This window comes from Pezoporus flaviventris, unplaced genomic scaffold (genome assembly GCF_033815535.1).
Source record: "Pezoporus flaviventris isolate CSIRO_AGI_PZ_B2104156 unplaced genomic scaffold, CSIRO_AGI_Pfla_v1 ptg000007l, whole genome shotgun sequence".
NCBI lineage: Eukaryota > Metazoa > Chordata > Aves > Psittaciformes > Psittacidae > Pezoporus > Pezoporus flaviventris.
Window position 1 is genome coordinate 52423705 of NW_026892555.1, and position 21916 is coordinate 52445620.

General features: G+C 40.1%; 1 protein-coding gene across 9 annotated transcripts in view; it reads right to left on the minus strand.

The window, feature by feature from the left end:
• PPP4R1 (protein phosphatase 4 regulatory subunit 1) overlaps positions 1–21916 on the minus strand; it is a 61007-nt gene that overhangs the window by 20400 nt on the left and 18691 nt on the right. For 7 of the 9 annotated variants that reach the window (XM_061448807.1, XM_061448806.1, XM_061448812.1 and 4 more), the window contains 6 exons: positions 15092–15198; positions 5653–5795; positions 4095–4241; positions 3756–3863; positions 2962–3027; positions 706–864 (listed from right to left, as the gene is read on the minus strand). In XM_061448807.1, the coding sequence (XP_061304791.1) occupies positions 706–864; positions 2962–3027; positions 3756–3863; positions 4095–4241; positions 5653–5795; positions 15092–15198 (730 nt within the window). The remainder of the gene's footprint in view (positions 1–705; positions 865–2961; positions 3028–3755; positions 3864–4094; positions 4242–5652; positions 5796–15091; positions 15199–21916) is intronic. The other 2 variants (XM_061448814.1, XM_061448815.1) reach the window with 1 other exon arrangement.

Consider the following 21916-nt stretch of genomic DNA (forward strand, 5'->3'; position numbering starts at 1 on the left):
CCTACTATTTATTCTTCTCTTCCCAATAATTATCTACTTTTTTTTTTGCCTAATTCTGCTGGGCTATAAATTGCATGATTTTCCAGAACCCATGAGCTCATGCTCCTGTGCAAAAGATCTACTAGATCTACTTTTGGATCTCACAAGTCATCTGTGCAATAGAAAAAAACTTAACATGGTCTGAGGACAAAAAAAAAAACCCAACCAATGAAATAAAAAAAACCCACAAAAATGAAATTAAAAAACACAACACCAAAAAAGACCCCACCGACAACCAAACAATCCCAAGCCACCATACACACAAAACCCAACTCAAAACCAACCAAACCTAAAACCAACAAACACCACCACCACACTCCACTGACCCACTGCTCCCCAAAACAAGAGGCGGTGGTAGGGAACCTCAAGAAATACAAATGCATCACATATAATTGTCCAAGTTTGTTGATGATTTTCAGCAGTATTGTCACAGGCAGTTCCTGTAGCTAAGAAAACTACACCCCTGACAGTTTTTCTGTTACGCTGCAGTGAAAACGTGAGGGACTTCCTACACCCACTGACAAACTAAGCAGTCTGAGAAGAATTTTGCTTGAGGCGAGTGAAACAAATTGTGTTATCCACACCTATGGGGAGAAGTTTTATATGGACTATCAGTAAAATCCTTTACATATGACAGCTAGTCAAGAAATAAAAAGCAATTCTTACCCATCGTGAAGGATCACTAATCAAATTAATAAAAAGGGTTGACAATTTTGTCCTCCGGACTTCCTGTGATGTTGCACAAGAAACTGCCATGAAGCATTCAGCACAGGCTTTCCTAACTCCCCACACATTATCAGAGCAGAGCTGGAAAAACCTCGGCAGCTGTTAGGAACATAGTGAGTAAATTTGCAAGTCTTAGCAGGCAGTACTTGTTTAGAAGCAAGTTCTTTTTTCACATTCATCTCCTGCATCTGGTTCTCTCTCCTCACACTCAGATACATTAGTTTAATATTTGCAAGACAAAGAGCACACATTCAGTAGCACCACCCTTCTAATCAGTTGATCTCATGTTACTTATGGATACAGATAAGGACAATTCACCTGTGTGAAGAAGAGCAAGAAAGTATTATTTTTCAACCTCCTTTTATATATATATGTGTGTGTATTTGTAAGAGCCTCACTGAAATGCAAAAGAGCATCTTCAGAAAGAAGAACAACCCTTTCTTTTCCAACTTCTCATTGTTAGATTTATCAATCTCTGTCACCACCTACCCTATAAAGGCAGGACCTAAATGCATAAAGAAACAGGGAAATGAGAGAAACACTACATTTGGTGCACAAGCAAACATGTCTGAACAGACCAAGGGGTTTACTAATAAAACTGAAGTATTCTGAAGTTGGTCAGGTGCTTGGGTTTGTTGGAAATGGTAGCAGTAAAGACAAAATGATGGACAGCGCAGGTGAAGCAAAGACATGCAGGTCATCACATGGCTGCCTTCATTTTCAGTAGGCAGTGTTGAAAGTAATACAACTGTTGCTACAGCTCTATTGATCTTCAGCTGTTCCTACTTTCTGCAGCAAAGCTTTCTGGACTTTGCTCCTGATTAAAAAGCATTTATGTTATAATCTGAAATTTCATCTAAAGCCATTCAGCTTCCTCCTCCCCCTCCATTTTGGTGTTGTTTTTTTTTTTTCCTTTTAATAATACAGAAAAGGCAGAAAATGGCATTTTCTGTTATGGAAAGAGATCCCCAACCATCCCAGCCACATTATTGCTTTCACATAAAATAACTTTTTTATTTCATAGTTTAACTGCACACTCTACAAAGTTTTAATCCAAATTTATGACATATATAACTAAAAGATCATTTGTGGGAGAGAAATCAATTTACATCCCAAATTACAATGTGTGTAAATCTGCACAATGATACTTCATTATCAAATGGCTTGAATCACACAGTACCTAGGGAAAAATGCAGCAGATGCTGTAAGGAAGTAAGAAATGCCCTGAGGGTCACACTAGGCCTACCTGTCCCAATACCACATCTGCAAAATGACACAGAGCCTTTTTCAAAGTCATGCATCGAAGTCCTTCACTAATCCATGGCACTCACTCAAAGTCTTCTGGCCCTCAACAAACTCACTGTTCACGTGAGTTTCCCAAGAGGAAAAAGTTGGAAGAAGGAGCCCAGCAAATGTCAGGGTGATTTCTGCTCCCTAGCCCTGTAACGCCTCGAAGCCTATGAACACCCACCAGCTCCTTTGACCCACCAGGAGAATGGGGGGCACTGCTAAGGATCCTCTGCTCACTACTCCCTGCTCCATCCAGTTCCCTTCTTTTCCATTTTCAATTTGTATCTCTTCCCTTTACTTCATTTGTTATTGCCCAGACTGATTTCTTTTCTTTGCCTTTCTTTCTCTTTCCCTTCTTCCCAGGAGGTCTGTGAGGCTTTGTTAGAGTCAGGAAAAGTTACTTTAAAAGATTAAACCAATGAACAGCAGCATTAAGTAATGCCATTTAAAAAGAGAACACATAAGCCTCACCACTTCTAGCAGTCTATGCCTACCATGCTCCTCCTGTATCTACAATCTCCCACTGCATTTATGGACATTAGAAGACACATTTCTGCCTACTTCTTGCCTAATATATTTCTGAACTTGCAAATACTACTCTGAGCCTCCACCACCCAAACTATTTTCTTCAGTCTGGTTTAACTCTTCTCTCAGCTCTAAAACTGAGTACCCCTTAGCTCTAGACTGTGTGACTTGGCAAGTAAGAATGGTGTATTCATAGTAACTTTGAGATTTTGTAAACGTCACTCATAACCTCACATCAGCAAAACTGAAGAGTCCCTGCTCGTTTAGTCTCTTCTTACTAAAGCAGTGTAGTAGTTGTTCAATCATTTTAGCTGCCCTTCCCCTGTACCTTGTCCTGCTCCAGTACTGACTCATATTAAAAAGTATTAAAAAACAGCTTACCAGCATTTCTTCGGTGGCTTGCTGCCCAACCACGCTGCAGATATCCCCAAAATTGGCTGCACATACCTTGCAGACAAAATGCAAAAGAGTAACCAAGACTACAGTTTTAATACAGCAAACAAAAATCAAAGCAAAAAAATAAACAGCTTCTAAAAACATAAACCCAGGTTTCAGCATAAACTCAGCATCAGCTACCTCCCCATTCCATCAGTTCCCATGGTTAAAAAGAAAATTAAAAATTGTTTTCTTCATTTCAAGCTTAATCAGCCTTTTTTAATCATGAAAGAACCATCCCAGAACTTAAGTGAAAGGGAAGAATAAAATGTGTTCAAACTGCTGTCAGATTAAAGAATACAAGAAGTTATCACGGAAAATAAGCTATGCAATTGCAGGGTGAAACCAAAACACAGCCTCAGCACCTAAATACCATGATGGAGTATTGGTTTATTTCATCTTAACGAGCATCTTTCATCTTATCTGCAATCTACCATATAAGCTCAGGTGGCCGATGTTGTATCAGTTACAGCTGGTTCACATTTTCATAACCATCTACACAATCATAAGACAAGCAGATTCTTTCTTTATTCCTGATAATAAAGGTAAGAACTTTGGAAAAAAACTCAGTGTCAAATATAAAATCTGTGGAAATGCGAGGTACAAAGAAACCCCATAGCTTTCACTTATGCATGTCACAAATGAGACCTAGCAGGAAAAACCCATTTAGCCAAATGCAAGTTCCAAGTTCATGACATTCCTTTCACAGACAATCCAGACCAAATGCTGATAACTCATACCTTACGAACATGAAACATTCTGCAGTCACAGCACATCTCGCAAAACCTAGGAAGAACAAGTCTTTCTGTGATGTCCTTTCCTACCATGGAGGCCATTTTGCACATTATCTAAAGGCAAGACAGACACTAATCAGGGATGCTTGTACAACACAAAATTCTGTGCCAGTTAAGCAGAGGCTTTTTATGTTTACTTTTCATTTGTATGGACATAATGTTATTGAAAATTCTTTTCTCTTTAATACCAAATGGATGCGCAACTTGGAAACATGCTACCATGACTGGAATATCATGCATTCAAGCAAACTTTATACTGTGTGATTTGGTACTGGTGTTACTTACAGCCACAGCTTCTGTCTTCACATCATCATTGCTGTCTGGAGCTGTCAGATCTATCAGAACAGGGCATACTTTGGTTTCTACATCATATCTCTCTATGAGTTCTTGCTCCAACAGAACTAACAATGCTGCCTGGCTTGTTTTTCTCACCTATCATGAAAAGACAAAAGAATGAAGGAATTCAAAGAGAGGGGTTTTTTGTTTGAATAAATGTCCTGTATTTTGGAAGCTGTACCTATATACTGTCACACACCTATACTAGTCGCACTCTGCAAGAGGACAAATGCTCCAAAAGCAGTTCTGCAAACACTTCATGTTTGAAACAAACTATGTTTGAACTGAAGAGCAACTGCACATTATAAACTAAGGCAGTGCTGTTATAAAAATGCCCACCTACATACTTCCGAAAACAGAGGACAGCAATGTCAAAAAAAGTAGCCACGGCAGAGTTCATGAAATACATAAAGCGAAGCAGGACAACTACCTAGGAATAACGAAGTTTTAAGGAATGTGAATTTTAAACAAATCCTCTTTTTCTGAGATCAAAGTGTTCAGCTGACACTGAATAACTGTGTTTATTTCAAACATATTTGAAATGCTGAGACACTATTTTGTTCAGTTGTATCTGGGGAAAAAGAACAAAGCCTGCACAAAAATAAGATAGCCATTAATAATTGACTTCGTACATGGCAACCCCTGCCTCTCAAAAAAAAGGAATTTAATCAGAAGAGAAAGCATTACATACAGCAAGAGACTACATACTGCAATGCAGTAATTTTGAAAACATCTTTGAGATCTTTGTTTCGGAGCAAACCAACCAAATGAACTATGAGTATCAACAGAGGTTAAGATGATGAAAAGAATCACTGAATCTGCTAGCAGGAGAATATCAAGCACAAGTATGGTTGTTATACAGAATCAGCAAAACAGCTAATTCATGCATAAATTCATGTATATTACTAAGAAACATAGGTTTGGGTATGTATTTTTAATTATGAAAAATCTGGGAAAGGCAAGGGAAAAGAGGTAACACTGAAGAGGCCCTAAATATTTTAAAATAATGTATTACCTAGAAGTAGTCCAGTCTGAAATGATGTAGAAAAGCCTACAAAAAAAGCTTTAGGCAAGCTAACTCACACATGCAAAGAAACAAAACACGAAAGTTCAATCCCAAAGATCATTGAATTGATACACAAATAACTGGTCATGAAGGTACATAATGGTGTTAAAAAATGAATTATATTGAGAAGTCAGGTTTTTGTGACCTACTGTTACTTTTTGCCAGAATTTAAATTATGTAAGCTTATCAAAATGACTGTTTGGTTTTGCCCATGAGAATATAATACCAGAAAAAGGGCCCCAAATAAGAACAGATCATGTCTGATGAAAAAAAAATGTTGGAAAATTTCTTTAAGTAAAGTTCAGAGTGCCATGTATTTCATGTCCATTCAAACTTTTTACCCTAAAATACGACACAATCATATGGTGATACGTTACTTGAACAGAGCATCACATCAGGTGCATTCAACTAGCAAATAAACTATTTGTAAAAGATACTTACCTGATTATTCTGGTCTGCGAGGTAACGCACCACTATAGGCAGTAAGTATTTGGAAAACGCATATGGGATTGAAGGTCTGTTCTCTTGACAGAACATAGCAATATGAGGCACCTGTTCCATTAGTTCTGCCCGCACTGTTGGCTCTGTCAGGGTCAAAATAAAACACAAAAAAAAGGCACAATAAGTGTTTACAAGCATAGTGCTAGAATAAGATGGCTCTGTACATACAAAGTACGTTCTCAAGGGCTCATGTCAGTGTGTTTCTGTCGAGGTTCGTTTTGACAGGCACCATCTTTTGTCAAAACTAGGTACAACTGCACTCTGTACTGCTAAACTACTAAAGGGACAGGTCCGACATTCGCAGTAATAAAAACAAGTCAAAACGAAGAGAGCAAACCATCAAACATTGTGATATCATAATCTGTCTGAACTCCTTATGAGCATCCCTTACTTTAAAGAAACCTGCTAAGCACAAAGTCAACCCAAAACTGATACCAGTGAGAAGAAATGAGCTGAGGGGGACTCTTTGTCACAATCTCTCACACAACCAAAGGAGATCAGCTGTTTTCAAGACTAAAGTTGGCAAAACCACCTATTTTCTTCCTATATGGGATTCTGGTCCTCTTATCTGACAAGGCCTAGCTTCTTCACTTCTGGAAGAGGAACTTGAAACGTGCCAGAGAAAGTAATCCTTTTACACCGCAACATGGTTTTTCCATCTGTGTGATAACCTGCCCAAAAGATGGTTAAGCTAAGAGGCCTTGAAAACACCCTCCATTTGCAGCTGCATGGCAGCCAACACAGAGCACAGCAACTACATACAAGAGTCCTTCCTTCCTGAGATGGAGAAAGTCATCATCACTGCTGATAAGACTGTGCACAGCCCCTTACCCAAGAGCAACTCTTTTGAAATGGCTGCAGATGGGAAACAGCAGAATGACGAACCATCAGGCTGGGCAAGGAGGGATGGATGGCTGAAAGGCAAGTGACAAGGAGATAAGACTAGCAACTGAAGGTAAAGGAGACTGGAACTTGCTGGATAAGAAACTGGAACCAGGGCCCAATGCCAGGGCTGGAGGGAATCGCTTCCATCTTTCCCATAAGGCTGCTATTTCAAGACATGCCCAGGACATGATCCTGGCTGATAAGGGTACAAGATACCCATGATAAGGGTACAAGAGGCTTCTGTCACAACACTTATCACTAGGAATTAACTCTCACTTCTTAGGACTTCTGCCTCATTTCTTGCAGCAGACAGACAATGACTCGGGGGCAGGGGAGGACAGAGGGAAGAGTGAGGAAGATAAATCTGGCTGAGGCTGCATGTTTGGCAGCAGTGCTTCTTAAATTGTTTCCGAATTTGCTTCAGGCAGTTCCCACTCTCCCAAACCCAAAAATCGTGGCTTCCATTATGCCAATGCAACTGTTTGTGCAGCCAGACAACAAACCATATCAAAGAACTGATCTAGCTGACACAGCTTTTGCCCCACCACAGCAACGTGATTAAACAGCAAGAACAGACATATCAGATTGGTTCCCTGTGCAATCACACATTTCCCCCAAGTAGCAGAACTATCTGATGACAGAAGCAAGGCAAGTGGTGGTAAGAGAGGGTGCTGGGACTGCTTACTGCGATATTACCAAAACAGATTATCAAACAGAGTGAAAGAAGCAAAACGCTGAGAAAACCAATTCATTCCTTTGCCTAGCATGAAGCTGTGCAAAATACTCAAACCAGACTCTTCAGAGAGTAACTGCACACTACCTATTTGACTGCAGTCAGAATTTTGTGTCATCATGGCTGAATACCACCACTGCGATCAAAGCCAACAAGAACTATGTATTAAGCATATCAAGAGCTATGTATAAAGCTTCAGACAACAGACACTCAAAATGGGCAGACCGTTTTGACTTTGATACCTCTACAGTTTGTCCACCCCAGTAAAGTAACGGCAACATTTCCTTTCCCCACATTGCCTGGGCTTGCTGTGAAACTGAATTTATAAATTTCTTTATGAAGCACTCCAGTAGGACAGCAATGAGTACCAAAAAGATAAGATCCTTGTTTCTTCAGAACAGAGTTCATCTATTATGCAACACTTTAGACAGCAGCCACACCACCTGACAATACGGAAGAGCTGCTCATGTAAAGTGAGCCCCCTTCTTCCTGAGCTGCTAAACAAGCTCTGGCTTTGTGAGGAATACAGACAGATGAGATGATGCAATTAAAGATTTGAAAAATTCATGCTCAGGAAAGAATTAGAACTGTAAAGTCACCTTAGTTCTTACATTCCCTAACTTCTAAGTACATGGCTCTACGATCTTACTAAGGTCAATTCAAACCAACAAACAAATGAGCACTGTGTATGTAACTGGCTATGTAACCCAACACCGTAATTCACTATCAAAAAGGCATTTGTGCTGTTCTGGGGAATTACTGCTGCTATGCAAGAACCTTAACCTTAAGCTTACCAATTTAGATAAGAGCTCAATTCTTCCAAATGCTGAAGCGTATGTTCCAGTGTGTACTGAATAGAACCTAATCTTGCAGTCTGATGGGGTTACAGTACAGCTTTTCCTTGCATTATGTTTCCTAAAGATCCAAGCAACAATGCCAAAAATTTCCACTAAAGATACAGCAATTTCTCATTCCCTTCGTACATTCCTCAGCTTTGCCTTTAGCTTAGACGGGTGGCAGATCCAAGTAGATTCCAGCAGACTTCAACACAAGACAGTGTCTGCCATTTCAGTTTAAACTTTCCTGTTGTTTGTAACACAGTTTCTGGTTTTGTCATCAACGCAGTGAACAGAGCATGGTGGTTATCAGTTAAAATAATTACACACAACTTCTTAAAGCATAAAACTCATCCAGCTGAGGAACACATCTGTATTATATATGTTTTGCACTGTAAAATACAGTCAGGACCAGGCCTTCACACAGTATAAACAAAATCTGGGTGGAGAATTTTGCTCCACATCAAGACAGAAAGTTTCTATTTTAGGCACACTGGAAAAATCACTGGGTACAATTAGGTTCTCCATAGCATTTGCTTGGAACAGTATTTTTCTGTTTGGCAGAGGAAGTACTTTTAAATGCTGCTCTTTTCAAGCTATCTCCTGAAGGTACGAGTCTGTGCCTTAAAGTAACAGGTACACGAAAAAAAAAATGCTTCAACTTGCCGAAACAAAAAAATGTGGAAAGAAATATTAATACAAAAAATAGATCTCAGAAGCAAAGTCATCCTTGTTTTCCTCAGTCACTAGGCACTTTGATTCTAGGTCTTGTGTATTCCCTAGATACAGAATTATACTGAAGTCATGTTCAGAAAACAAGCAAAATTAGGAGAATGACAGAAGAAAATTAAAACAGACTTCCATTTCTTCTGTTTGTGAAATAACTTTGAAAATCAGTTGCTAGAATAAAATGACATAGTTCTATTTCCAGACAACATGAAGCCAGCAATATATTCCAACCAACATCTCCAGAACCTGGGCAGACTCTGATCTGCACACACCAACCTTCAGTTTTAGACATTTCACAAATCAACTTCCCAAACTGACGTCAAAATCATAGAAGTAAATTAACTGTTCCTTCCTCATCCATGGAAAAACACTTGGATTTCCCCTACAGTTTCACACCATCTCTCATGTAAGCAAAATGCCACAATATTCATTGAGCTACTCCTAGCACATACACTTACTTAGCTTTCCTATATAAGTGTAGTAATGTTTATTTCATCCCTGCTGAGGCTCTGAGGAAGTAAAGCACCACAGTTAGCTGTATACTGAAAATTCAAAGGGGATTATTGCAGAGCTGCACAGTGTAATACCAACTAATTGCTCTAGAACAGTTATTTGTAAGTGAAGCACTAATTCCAGAGGCAGCTCACAACTAGATTTATTTCACAACAGGTTACTCTGCAACAATGCACAGTGTTTAGAAGAAATTTTGCAAAGCTTTCATTATCTCAGAATGACCATTCTGGAATACAAACAGAAATTTCCCGTAACATTTTTGTGTTCTGAAAGTGTATATGAAAAACAACTGCTGGTGATGTTAATGCTGTTTTAACCAACAATTTTGATGAATGTTTTAAGTACACCTGAGTATTAGTAATATTTGTTCTTATTAAGGGTTTTGAAAAGTTAAGGTGTAAGTGCATCATTTTGCATTTACACTTTCATTCTTTTGAAAACAAAAATTAATTTGGTGAAAGGCAAATTAAAATATTGACTCATATGTTCTAGAGAAACAAGCAGTGCAGAAGACACCTTTATGCCCCTCTCCCTGTAAAGATCCTCACTTCTGCATTCAGCCTGAATATAAGGTCCACAGCATACCAAGACGCCTACAGCATGAGCAATAGTATGGGGTTTGTATACATGTCCATTCTCAAACAATGTAATTTACGTGATCAAAGTTTGCACAAATTCTTCAGTTTGTCAACTCAACCTTTATCCATCCACTTCTTTCCTGAATGAAATTTTCCTTTCCCCCTTTTTTTTCCTTCTAGTGTCATCCTTATTCTCGACTTCCACCATTTCCCATTTCATCTGTCCTTCCAACTTTCCTACCTTTTTGAAGACAAAAGAAAATCTAGGCAAGCAAAATGCACTATAACCAGAACCTGTCCCTTTTAGCTTAGGAATCCATCGGAAGGACTGATGTGTCCAGAGTGTGTGCTGCTTCAGTGGTCAGGTTCTTTACTCTTACTAACCAGAAACAGACTTCATTACTGACTGGCAGAGCAAGGAGTGAAATACAGACTAATGAGAGAGGGGTAACGTCACCATTAGTCATCCATCAGATGAACGGAGAAACAAAAAAGGATCACATCAAGAAAAGGAAAATGCGTAGCTGAAGATAGAAGAAGTGGTATGGAAAATACTTCCACACCATTATGGAAAATTCCCATTAATATTGCTTACCTATCAGGATTTTGTTAAATGCAATGCTGTAATATGTGCTATTTGACAGGCATTGTTATCTCTCACTATGCCAACAGCAATTGAACTGGTCTTACTAAGTTAAGCACTCTATTAAGTAATTAAGGTCATGAGGCCATCCACATTAAGCCTGATTACACAGCTTCAAAACTTAATGACCAATTAGTCTAATAATTGTTTTTAAATTCAGTGAGTTTTGCAAACTGCATTCACAACTGATTCTATGCAGTACAGAGACTATTGGTCACTCAGGAGAAAAAAACCCTAGTTTATATAGAATCAAATAAACACTAGTCCTCTAGGAAGTCACTTTCCCCCTCCCCCCCATCATTCTTGCAGTAATTCTGCTATGGCTAACTTTCAAAGCCAGTTAATCATACCTGTGCACACATGATGAAGCCTTCTATCATGTAAGTCATTCACAGGCTGGTACCAAAAAATAGTTTGTATGATACTAATTTACTTAAGTGAAAAAGACAGACATAAGGCCCTTGTTCAAGCTCACATGAAGTCTGTGGCTAGTCTACATTTGAGAACGAAGAAGGCCCAGCTGTTTTAACACAAAGATAAGCATTTTATCTCTAGCAAGGATTTATGTGGGATAAGTTAAGATTTGCCAAACACTGGGCTTCTATGCCAAGCTGATTCTTAGCTTCTATAGATTCAAAGACACCACAAAAACATATAAGTGGGAAACCATACCCAACATCCCTAAAGAAACAGAGAAATTACAAAGGGATTGAACAGCAGATTCAAGAGCAATACAAGGTATGTCAGCTGTAGCTATTCCAGAGAAATCACTACCAAAGTCAGCAGGGAAGTCCAGAGTTCTGAAGGACTGAGAAACATCCACACCCCACAGCAAAATCAGACTTGGCAGCAACACACAACTACAGTAGTTAAGAAAACTACCAAAGAAAATATGCCTTTCAAACAACTGAGATTTGGAGAGAAAGTTTCTCTGGGAAGTAAGTGGGTTGGAGGCAGCAGATTACTCCCCAGCTGCTACTGACTGGTTTCCTCCACTCATCAGCAATTCTGTGCTGCCATTTACATACAGCAGGACATGACACCAGAGCACAGCAATTCCTGTGTTCCATCAACACTTGGAGCAACTCATTTCCAGTATCACCTTAAGTGGGTATTTTTTCCACAACAGAAACATACTAGTGATCTGAAAGCTGCAAAACCACATGTAACCTAGAAGTAATTCACTGGAAAGAGTCCAAACTGCCCTGTCAGGAGAAGACCCACTTTATATAATTTGTATGTGCAGTTACACAATGGTAGTCAGAACTGTCTTTCCCAAAATACGTTTCACTACAACTCACTGTGCATCCACCTGCAACCTGCACACTGACCTTTCATAGATATTAAAGCATCACTTAGCATTCTTTCAAGTATAGGCAACACTCAGTTCTTCTCCCCAAAAGAAACCTTCATAAATTAGCCATATTAATAAGACACTATTCCAAGAGTCCACATGAGTTTCCACCAAAAGCTGTTTGTGTGAGCATTTTTTTGTCAACAGGTTTTTTTAAAAATGGCTTTAGAGCTGGTATTTTCCTTTGCCACCATGCCTCAAAAAATGTAAGAAAGTAAGGTCTTGGCTAGCCAGTTGTTATGTGAAGTTCTGTGTCAATCATACCAAGCCATAGTCTCATGATTTTTTGTACCTCCCCTCCTGCAATCGTGTATTTGAACACAGATCTTTTTCTAGTAAAGATTAATTTCTATTTCACATTAATGCAGCATTTAGCGCAACAGAGAGGACATGTAGCTTTCTAAGTGTTACTGCAGTATATGAAGAATAAGAGTAATTACTGTTTTGAAACTTTCTTGCTCTCAAACTCAGAAATGGCTGTCTCATCGTAGCCACAGCTTATTTAACAAAAAAGCCCAACACCAAGCAACAACTGAAAAAAAAAAGCAGCTAAAAAAAAACCCCAACACAAACACAAAACAACCAACCCAAACCCTAAAATGATATAAACATGTTTCTTTTTCAAGCAAAGACCACATCTGAATGACATCAGCCCAACTACAGGACTTCTGAAGTTGTAGGACAAAGGACTGCTTATTTCTAGTTCACTGCTGTACTTGTATTTTAGATAACAGCAGCAGTAGCACAGAGAGCATGGGTATTGTGTAAGACTAATGAATACCACCTATTAGAAACAAGACGACCAGTACATAGTTTAGTTTGACTTCCCAGCAGTTTGTATTTGTCCACAGAAGCTGTGGCTGCCCCATCCCTGGTAGTGTTCAAGGCCAGGCTGGATGGAGCTTTAAGCAACCTGGTCTAGTGGAAGGTGTCCCTGCCCATGACAGGGGGCTGGAACTATATGAGCTTTACGATTCCTTCCCACCCAAACCATTCTGTGAATTTATGATTATTTATTTACGAATTTAAACACGATGACTGGACTCCAGGATGACCATACAGGTATCCGGCTCTAACCAAGCAAGTCAAAACAGAGATATTTTGTTTTCTTATTCCAAATTCAGTTGTTTTGTTGTTTTGATTTGGTTTTTTGTTTTACAGAACAGGTCAGAAAAAAGTATCATAAATGGTAAAAAGCATCAGATAAAAATTAAAACCAAGCCTAGTAATAGCAACCTTAACCAAAAACCCCAAACCCCAACACCCTCCCCCCCCCCCCCCAAAAAACAACAAAATCCACCGGGCTGTAGTTTGAATAATAGTCAAGCGTATGTATTAGTGTACAAAGCAGATCTAGCTCTCTAATGAATTTTCACATGATTTAAGACACAAGGATATTCTAATAACCTGTCTTACAGAAACAGGCTAAGTCAAATACTGCAACTGCTTGAGGCACAAGACTCACAGTTGAGTTTACAGAAACTTAATTTGCGGGGCAGCTGCAGAATCCAGTGCTACTAGTTTGGCAGATCTGAGACAACTTCTACAATGCAGGAAAAGCCTGAAATGCTGCTTTTACTGACACTGAGAAAATATCAACCCTGGCTAAAAGTGTACTCCACCCCTGTTAAAGGAAACAAATGGATTTCGGCTCAACTCTTGGTTTTCATTACATTTCTATCCAAGCAAACTTCAATTTCACATACTTGGTCATCAATGAAAAGCCTACAGCTACAAAACTGCTTCACAAGGCCGTTTCCCCCTGGGGACACAGCTGTCCTATTTTCCAAACTTGAAATAAAGCTTCAGAAAGTTTCTGATGCTCAAAAACGTTAACATATACAGATTTTGAAGCAGAGCTTTGCTAAGAAAGCACTCTAGAATCAGTAGCACGCCACTGTTGTCAATTAAAGACACATTTAATCCTAAATGAATAGTGACCATTTTTCCTCTTAAAGAATCCTTGGAGAGATACTCAATACAATTGTGTACTGCTTACAATAGGCTATTTTTCCTGGCTAAACAAGGACATTCCCTCAGAAAAGTAAAAATGTGTGTTTTAAATTGTCCTGGGTTCAGCTGTAGCAGCAGCAGCTGTAGCAGCACATACATAACTGCTACAGTTGAACCCAGGACATAAAGGAAGACAATAATGACAGAATAACAGAAATCAGCAGAATACTTTTTTACTCTTGGAAAGCATTATGTTCTGCAATCCCGTAAGGGAGAAAAACTAACAGACATTAAACTGAAGAAATGTTTTCTTCTCATACAGGATTTAACACAAATGTCTCTCCACAGCACTTCTACAATGACAAAAAAAAATGAACTTCTGATCTTCTGTGATGTTTTGCTGCTGAAGCCTTCCTTCTTCCTTCAGGTGCTTAAACTGTATCAGCTTTGTTGAAATCAAATCCTTAATTCTTTCTAGAGCATCTTCAACCTGGATTTTTTTTTGCAGCTATTTTTCCCTTCACCCACTCTCCCACCACTTTTTAAACACTCATTTTCTTTTACTTTTTTTTTCTTGTCCTGCTTTTGCCTTTTATTCCAAGCACCCAGTAGTCTCAATACACTCACAAAGGCAAAAGGCAAAAGCCCTTCTCTATCTACAGAACCCTCCTAACTCACTGCTTGTATCTGCATCTTGTCACCAATTTCTGCTGCCTCTCTTACCTTCCCACCTGGTGGCCCAAAAGGGACCAAGAGAACAACTTCAGCATTTAAATTCTATCAAAACTAATAGAAGTTTTGCACAATGTTTTTCAAGATTCTTATCAAGACAGGAAATTTTCACAACCTAAAATAATCATGCAGATCTGCTAGGTAGCTGAAATACATAATTAGTTATTAAAAAATGTACTGATGAAAAGTCATAATCCTACATTTTGAAGGGGCTTAATTCTCTTGAGAAAAATAGTACAGAAAAAGTCATCTGGGGGGGGGGGATGATTTACCAAAATTAAATTTTACAGTATTTTATTGCATTTCAGAAGCCCAGTTTGAACATCAAAAGATGAGAAAGAACATACTGGTCCTGTGCTGAACACAGGTTCAGCAATTCTGACTCTCTCTCATAAAACCAGGAAAATGTTTAATGCTACCTACCTGAATCATCAGCTAATCTGCTGATTCTCTCCAACACAGCAATACAATCTCTCTCATCATCACTGACTTCCTTCAAAGTGTCCAGCAAACTTCGAGCCACCATTTGCCTAGTTTACAAGAAAGATTAAAAATTAGCATTATTTGTGTCCAGAAATACAGCCAAAACCAAAAAGTTGTGCAATCATACAAGTTTCTTAAACTAAAAAGTAAAATTTTGTAGATTCACCTTTAACTGTTAGTTCTGCTTGGGGAATTATTCTGATGATAACCCTAAAGAACTGTTAACTTTAAATGTAACATTAAAAGTACCCCTTCGGCTTACAAGGGTAAGAAAAACCAGCCACAAAGACAAAAATGAGTAAACATCTGGCAAGAGGGCAAACAGGCACTGAATGTTAGGAAGTCAGTGTCAGCTTTCCACCTTCACCTCTGAATTCCCCAACTCGCTCCACATGAAGGAGCAAGACAACTCTACTATTGTCAATTTCAAAAAGAATTACTAACATTTCAGGAAAACATGAGCACTCAATCTGAAGATTTCCATACTGATAGTGATGTTTAGAAACTAAACTTCATTCAAATGCTATCTGGAGCGCTGTGAAAATAAAACGTACTATGCCTGGGACATACATTACGCAAAGTAGATAAAGAAACATTAAGAAAATATTAAACAAGTCAGAATCAATAATTTTCTAAGGATTAATTTGTCACTGACAAAGTTGGGGTTTTGTCCTCCAAGGTTCTGTTGCAGCCTATGTTACAAAGTCATACCTGTCAGTTACCTACACAGCCCTAAACACTAACTTTTTAAACAAGGAAGCCGGCAAAGTGTGGCTATCAACCTTTCTCTTCAGCAATAGCCTGCAACAGCATAACTCTCCCCCCCCCCCCCCCACTTTTGGACACCATGGGTTGAACATGAGTTCAGAGAGCTAGCAGGATTATCCTAGCAGTGGCATGGGCCAAGGAACAGTGTCCAACATGCTCCTAGCTCCTGTACTGCCCCAGAGCAATTTATCAAAATGCTGAAGCAGCAAGGGTCAAGTGCAACATTGTTTCCAGAACTGACTGATGGAAATGTTAGGAGGTAGCCTAGACACAAACAATGTTTGTTGACAGACTGCAGTGCCCTGAACAAGAGCAGAAGCATAACTAAAATTGATCATGCTTACTACAAACACTGAACATCAGCAATGGTCACAAACTGGTAAGAAACAGAGGGTTACATTCCTAGCATACAAGGGAAGCCCAAGAGCTTTACAATTCCATGCAACTGGAGAAATGCAGTAGGTTTTCATGAATTCCAAAAGCTAAGCAGATATTCAGTTTGAGAAAACGGAAGTATCAATAATTTAAATGTTTCACACTGGCCCCTTGCAAAAGTATCTTGAACTAAACTGTTTTGACATTACAGTTCAACAAAATCCTGTAAGAAAACAACCTGCAAAACTTGTTTGCCTTTAACAGATTTCCTCTCCCTCACCCTCTTCAGCATTGTAAACATGCAACATCTCTCAGCAGGGACCTTGATATGCAACTGGAAGTTCAGCTACCAAAATCCTAATGGAGGGAAACAGACTACGTGACACACTAACCTAGAAGCAGAGTTGACTTGGTCTTTTAAAGGGCTGGACACCTCTGAAAAGAGAAGATGGACACATGAAGCGTATTTCACAAACCAGCCTGTCTAGATGCATGTGTCAAACATAACCTTGGGAAGCGAGAGACAAGTCAGCTGACCCACTGAGTTGGTCTCTGCAAGTAAGGAAGCACACTAAACAGGACTACATCCCATCTGGCTCCTGTGGACTATGGAATGGCTCTCTACTATGCTGTGAGCTTTGAGCAGACTTTCATCTCCTCACAGAGCTTTGTTAGCAGTACACTGAACTGTGGTAATTGGATCCCACAGTAAGTTTTTGCTAGCTCCTATGAGTTGGCCAGATCGTTATGCAGAAGTAGCCACCCTGTAAGCTCACAAACCTTCTGCTCAAGAGGAGACGAAAACACAAATCCTAACCTGAAGTAGATAGGACTTACTTATTAAACCCATTCAAAGCTAAGAAGGGCCATTCAACTCTTCCCCTAGGCTAAATGTAGAAGATGGCTCCCACCTGCACCCTGGTGCTATTACCCTCTTTTGCTTGTAAAGGAATCAGTGGACCTACTTTTATATTAAGCAGCTTCTGTTAAAAAGCTTTACAACAAAAGGCAACATGGCAAACTGGCAAAACTTAACTGGGTAGGCAGCCAGTAATAACAGGGTAATCTCTTAACTCCATCCATCCAGTGTCCTGGGAGATGATGTCCACTCATGCCCTCCAAACATTACAGGCTCTGACCTAGTTCTGCCACTATAGCCAGCAAGCTGCCAAAATTCTTCTTGTGCCTCCAAGACACAAAAATAGGACACAGAGCTAAACCTACCTCACATTTGCCACAGCCTGAGAGCTAGAGTCTAGCAACTAATGCACAATGACTAGAGCCCTACAAACCCACACTTTAACATGCTCTGCTTAAGGAGAGCAGAGAGTAAGCAAGGGTGCACAGAAGGCTGTCTAGCAGTCTGATCTTTCTTTTCATGCTAGCATTGGTGGCTGAGCTACAAAAAGCCGGCAACAGACAACTGCAATGAACTATCAATCCACAGTAGCACAGCATAAGGCAAGGCTGCCCAGCAACTGGCCAGATGAGTACCAGGTGAGCATTCGTAGAATTGTAACTGAGCTCTGAAGGATGACCTGTCTGCTACAAACACAGACCGACAAAACAGGCGGACATGCTTCAAGAGGCAATGAGATACCTCCTGTGACAGTCAAAAGGAAGAGGAGAAGTCTTCTTCTACAGATAACATGTCCCCATAAACTGCATTCTAAAGGAAATCAGACTCTTTCAAGTACATATGTGACAGAAATGAGTCCACAAATATTAATGATGATAATAAAAATTATTTCAATGGCATACACTCTTGTACTATATATTGCTCTTGGTTATCAGGGCACAATTCTGGGCTAGGATGAATGGTTTCTTGCTATTTCCTTCGTCACTGGCTTGGGTTTCTACAGTGCTTGCTTCTAATGAGATACCAAGCTCCACTAAGAACTTCTACCTTTACACGTTCTCACTGCCAGCAGAGTTGCCCTCATTGCAGGAACTAACAGAATTGTATCTTTTTATTCATTCAGTCAGATCTGATTCCCAAATCCTCCAAGTCCAAAGAGACTGTTTTTTTTAGGTGCTCTGGCAAGTGACACTTCAAATCAGTGACCCTACCGCTGCGAACTCTCTAAGGAAATTATTTATTCACCATATATGTCCCTGGTATACAACTTCCACACAAGTAGCAATTCATCTATTTAGCCATTAAATAGCTTAGAGACCAAAAGGAGAGAGGTCAAAGGGTGGAATGTAGCATGCAACATGCTTCATAGCATGCAATAGTGCTTTCTTTGGCTATTATGTGCCAAAGTGGAGGATAATTAGCAAAGTTCATGTTTTCATGAGCACACATGGGGAGAGCTTGTCCAGTGGTAGAAAAACTGACAGGATATCTTGTAGGCACGCTTCCCTGCATTTAGCAGCAGGATAAAAGGGAACAGATTACTAACACCCTGCCCTTATGCCCACACGCAGGGGACAGATACTCTGACAGACTCTGTATGTGCATGAATTAGGATTTGTGACCATATACCCTCAGAGAGGAGCTATAAATGCCTTTGCTTGGCTCACTCAAACTCCTTTTATACAATCATTTGCCTTTATTTGGAATCAATACTGGGAGTTCTAAGTGGTATAACTACTGTGTACCAATCACCATCGTTAGCTCTTTAAGACATTTCTACTAGAATTGTGGTCAATGGCTCAATGTCCAGCTGGAGACCAGTAACAAGTGGAGTCCCTCAGGGATGGGTGTTGGGACCAGTCTTGTTCAACATCTTCGTCGCTGACATAGACAGTGGGATTGAGTGCGCCCTCAGCAAGTCTGCCCATGACACCAAGCTGTGTGGTTCAGTTGATACACTGGAGGGAAGGAATGCCATCCAGAGGGACCTTGACACGCTTGTGAGGTGGGCTGATGCCAACCTCATGAGGTTTAACCATGCCAAGTGCAAGGTCCTACACCTGGGTCGGAGCTATCCCAGGCACAGCTACAGGTTGGGCAGAGAAGAGATTCAGAGCAGCCCTGGAGAGAAGGACTTGGGGGTGTTGGTTGATGAGAAAATGAACATGAGCCGGCCTCAGTGTGTGCTCGCAGCCCAGAAAGCCAACCGTATCCTGGGCTGCATCAAAAGGAGCGTGACCAGCAGGTCGAAGGAGGTGATCCTGCCCCTCTACTCTGCTCTCGTGAGACCTCACCTGGAGTATTGTGTGCAGTTCTGGTGTCCTCAACATAAAAAGGACATGGAACTGTTGGAACAAGTCCAGAGCAGGGCCACGAGGATGATCAGGGGACTGGATCACCTCCTGTATGAAGACAGGCTGAGAAAATTAGGGCTGTTCAGCCTGGAGAAGAGAAGGCTGTGTGGAGACCTCATAGCTGCCTTCCAGTATCTGAAGGGGGCCTATAAGGATGCTGGGGAGGGACTCTTCATTAGGGACTGTAGTGATAGGACAAGGGGTAATGGGTTAAAACTTAAACAGGGGAAGCTTAGATTGTATATAAGGAAGAAGTTCTTTCCTGTTAGGGTGGTGAGGCACTGGAATGGGTTACCCAGGGAAGCTGTGAATGCTCCATCCCTGGCGGTGTTCAAGGCCAGGTTGGACAGAGCCTTAGGTAACATGGTTCAGTGTGAGGTGTCCCTGCTCATTGCAGGGGGGTTGGAACTAGATGATCTTAAGGTCCTTTCCAACCCTAACTATTCTATGATTCTATGATACGCATTCGAAACAGCATTCTTCTGTTTTAGTGGAGGTATATTCTCCATGCAAGCCCTAATTTCCAAATATGTAGTAAAATTACATTCTTGACAAAGTGGAAGTGGAGAACTGCAAAGGCTTATGGCTTAGCCCTGATACATCTACAAATTTACTATTGCCCTTAATTCCTTGGAAAGAAATTTCTCAGTTAATGAAACAGAATATACACATCCTGAACACTTCTGAACTGTTTTCCAGAATCACAGACATGTAAAGCCAAGGCTTATATTGTGACTGTTGCAGTCAGGAATCAGATAACCACATTAAAATAATTCGTTGTCACACATGGCCTCCTTTCTGATGTTAATCTTTTCCATCCGGACTCTCAAAGCCAGAAGGTTACCTTCTACCAACCAAACCAGAAACTATGTCTGTGCCATAAAGTCAGAAGCATATATTTTAGCCAAAAAAAGACAAGTTACCCAGAATGCTTCAGGCCATATCTTCACCTACACTGTCAACAGTGAAGAGTGCTACTGATAAGCTGTACATGACTACACACACCTACACTTAATCCCTCTTTGACTCCCAATATATCCTCAGTTACTGCTGAGTGCTGCTCTACAAGTATACTGGAGTTAAACTATTTCAAAAGACATCAGGTATTCTCCTCAGGGAAAAGCAAGTAAGTACTTTAGAACACAAAGAAGCATGACAAATGCATAGCTTAAAAATATCTACCTTGATCTGTAGACATAGTCTTGATAGCCAAAACTGATCATAGTGATGACTGAGAGTCTGCTACCAAGATTTGCTTTGGTTTGAAAAGAAAGGGCAACACAATTCCTACAAAGTAAGCTGATCAAAAGGAAGGGCCTGGCTTTCAAGAACTCTCTCACTATTTGAACAGATCAAACAGTGAGGATTTTATACTTCTGAGCCTTCTTAATGAGAAATGGAAGCAAGTTGACATTAATAAAGCTTAGTAAAACCAACCAAGAATTTTTAAAATGAGAAGACACAAAAGCTATGCTGCAATCTGTACCAGCAATTAGATTTTAAAGCAAACAGCAAAAGGGAATCCTCATCCAAGTATGCATGCACACACATACCAGTGCTACCAGACACAAGGAGACCTTGTTTCAGGTCTTGACTTTCTTCTCGGCATCTACTCTTGATGCAATCTGATATTGGATTATTAAAGCATATGCTAGAAATGCTTCTCAAATCTGGTTTGAAGGCTGTCTCTATTAATAAAACTATAAAAAGGATTCCATTTGCCTTAGATTTCAGATACAAGACCAGTTGAGAGAGTTGGGCTTGTTCAGCCTGGAGAAGGCTCGGGGGAGACTGTATAGCAGCTTTCCAGTACATAAAGTGGGTCTACAAGAAAGCTGGAGAGGTACTGACAGGACAAGGGAGAATCACTTTAAACTGAAAGAGGGTAGTTTTAGATTAGTTATAGGAAGAAGTTCTTTACTGTGAGGGTGGTGAGACAGTGACAGAGAAGCTTGCCCAGAGAAGCTGTGGATACCCCATCCCTGCCAGTGTTTGAGACCAGGTCAGATGGGGTTTTGAGCAACCTGTCCAAGTGGAAGGTGTCCCTGCACATGGTACTGGAGTTGGACTACGTGACCTTTAAAGGCTTCTTTCAACCCAAATCATTTCACAGTTCTACAAAGAAGGGGCTACTGTAGTATTTGTCAAGTTCCTCTTCATTCTCATAGCCGAAGACATCTGTGGTGCTGATCAGCCACACTTAAATGTAGACCATATAGAGGATGCAGACCATAACACGCCAAAAACTGTCACACAGCAAATCCTTCCACCATTTGGGAAGCTGTTAAAGAATTCCATACCTCACTCTTTTCAGTTCACCATGTCAAAATTCATACATATTTAAATGAAGAAGCAATTCCTATTTGCAAGTTCCAAGTCTGAGCTGTTACATTTTTTTAGGATTGGGAT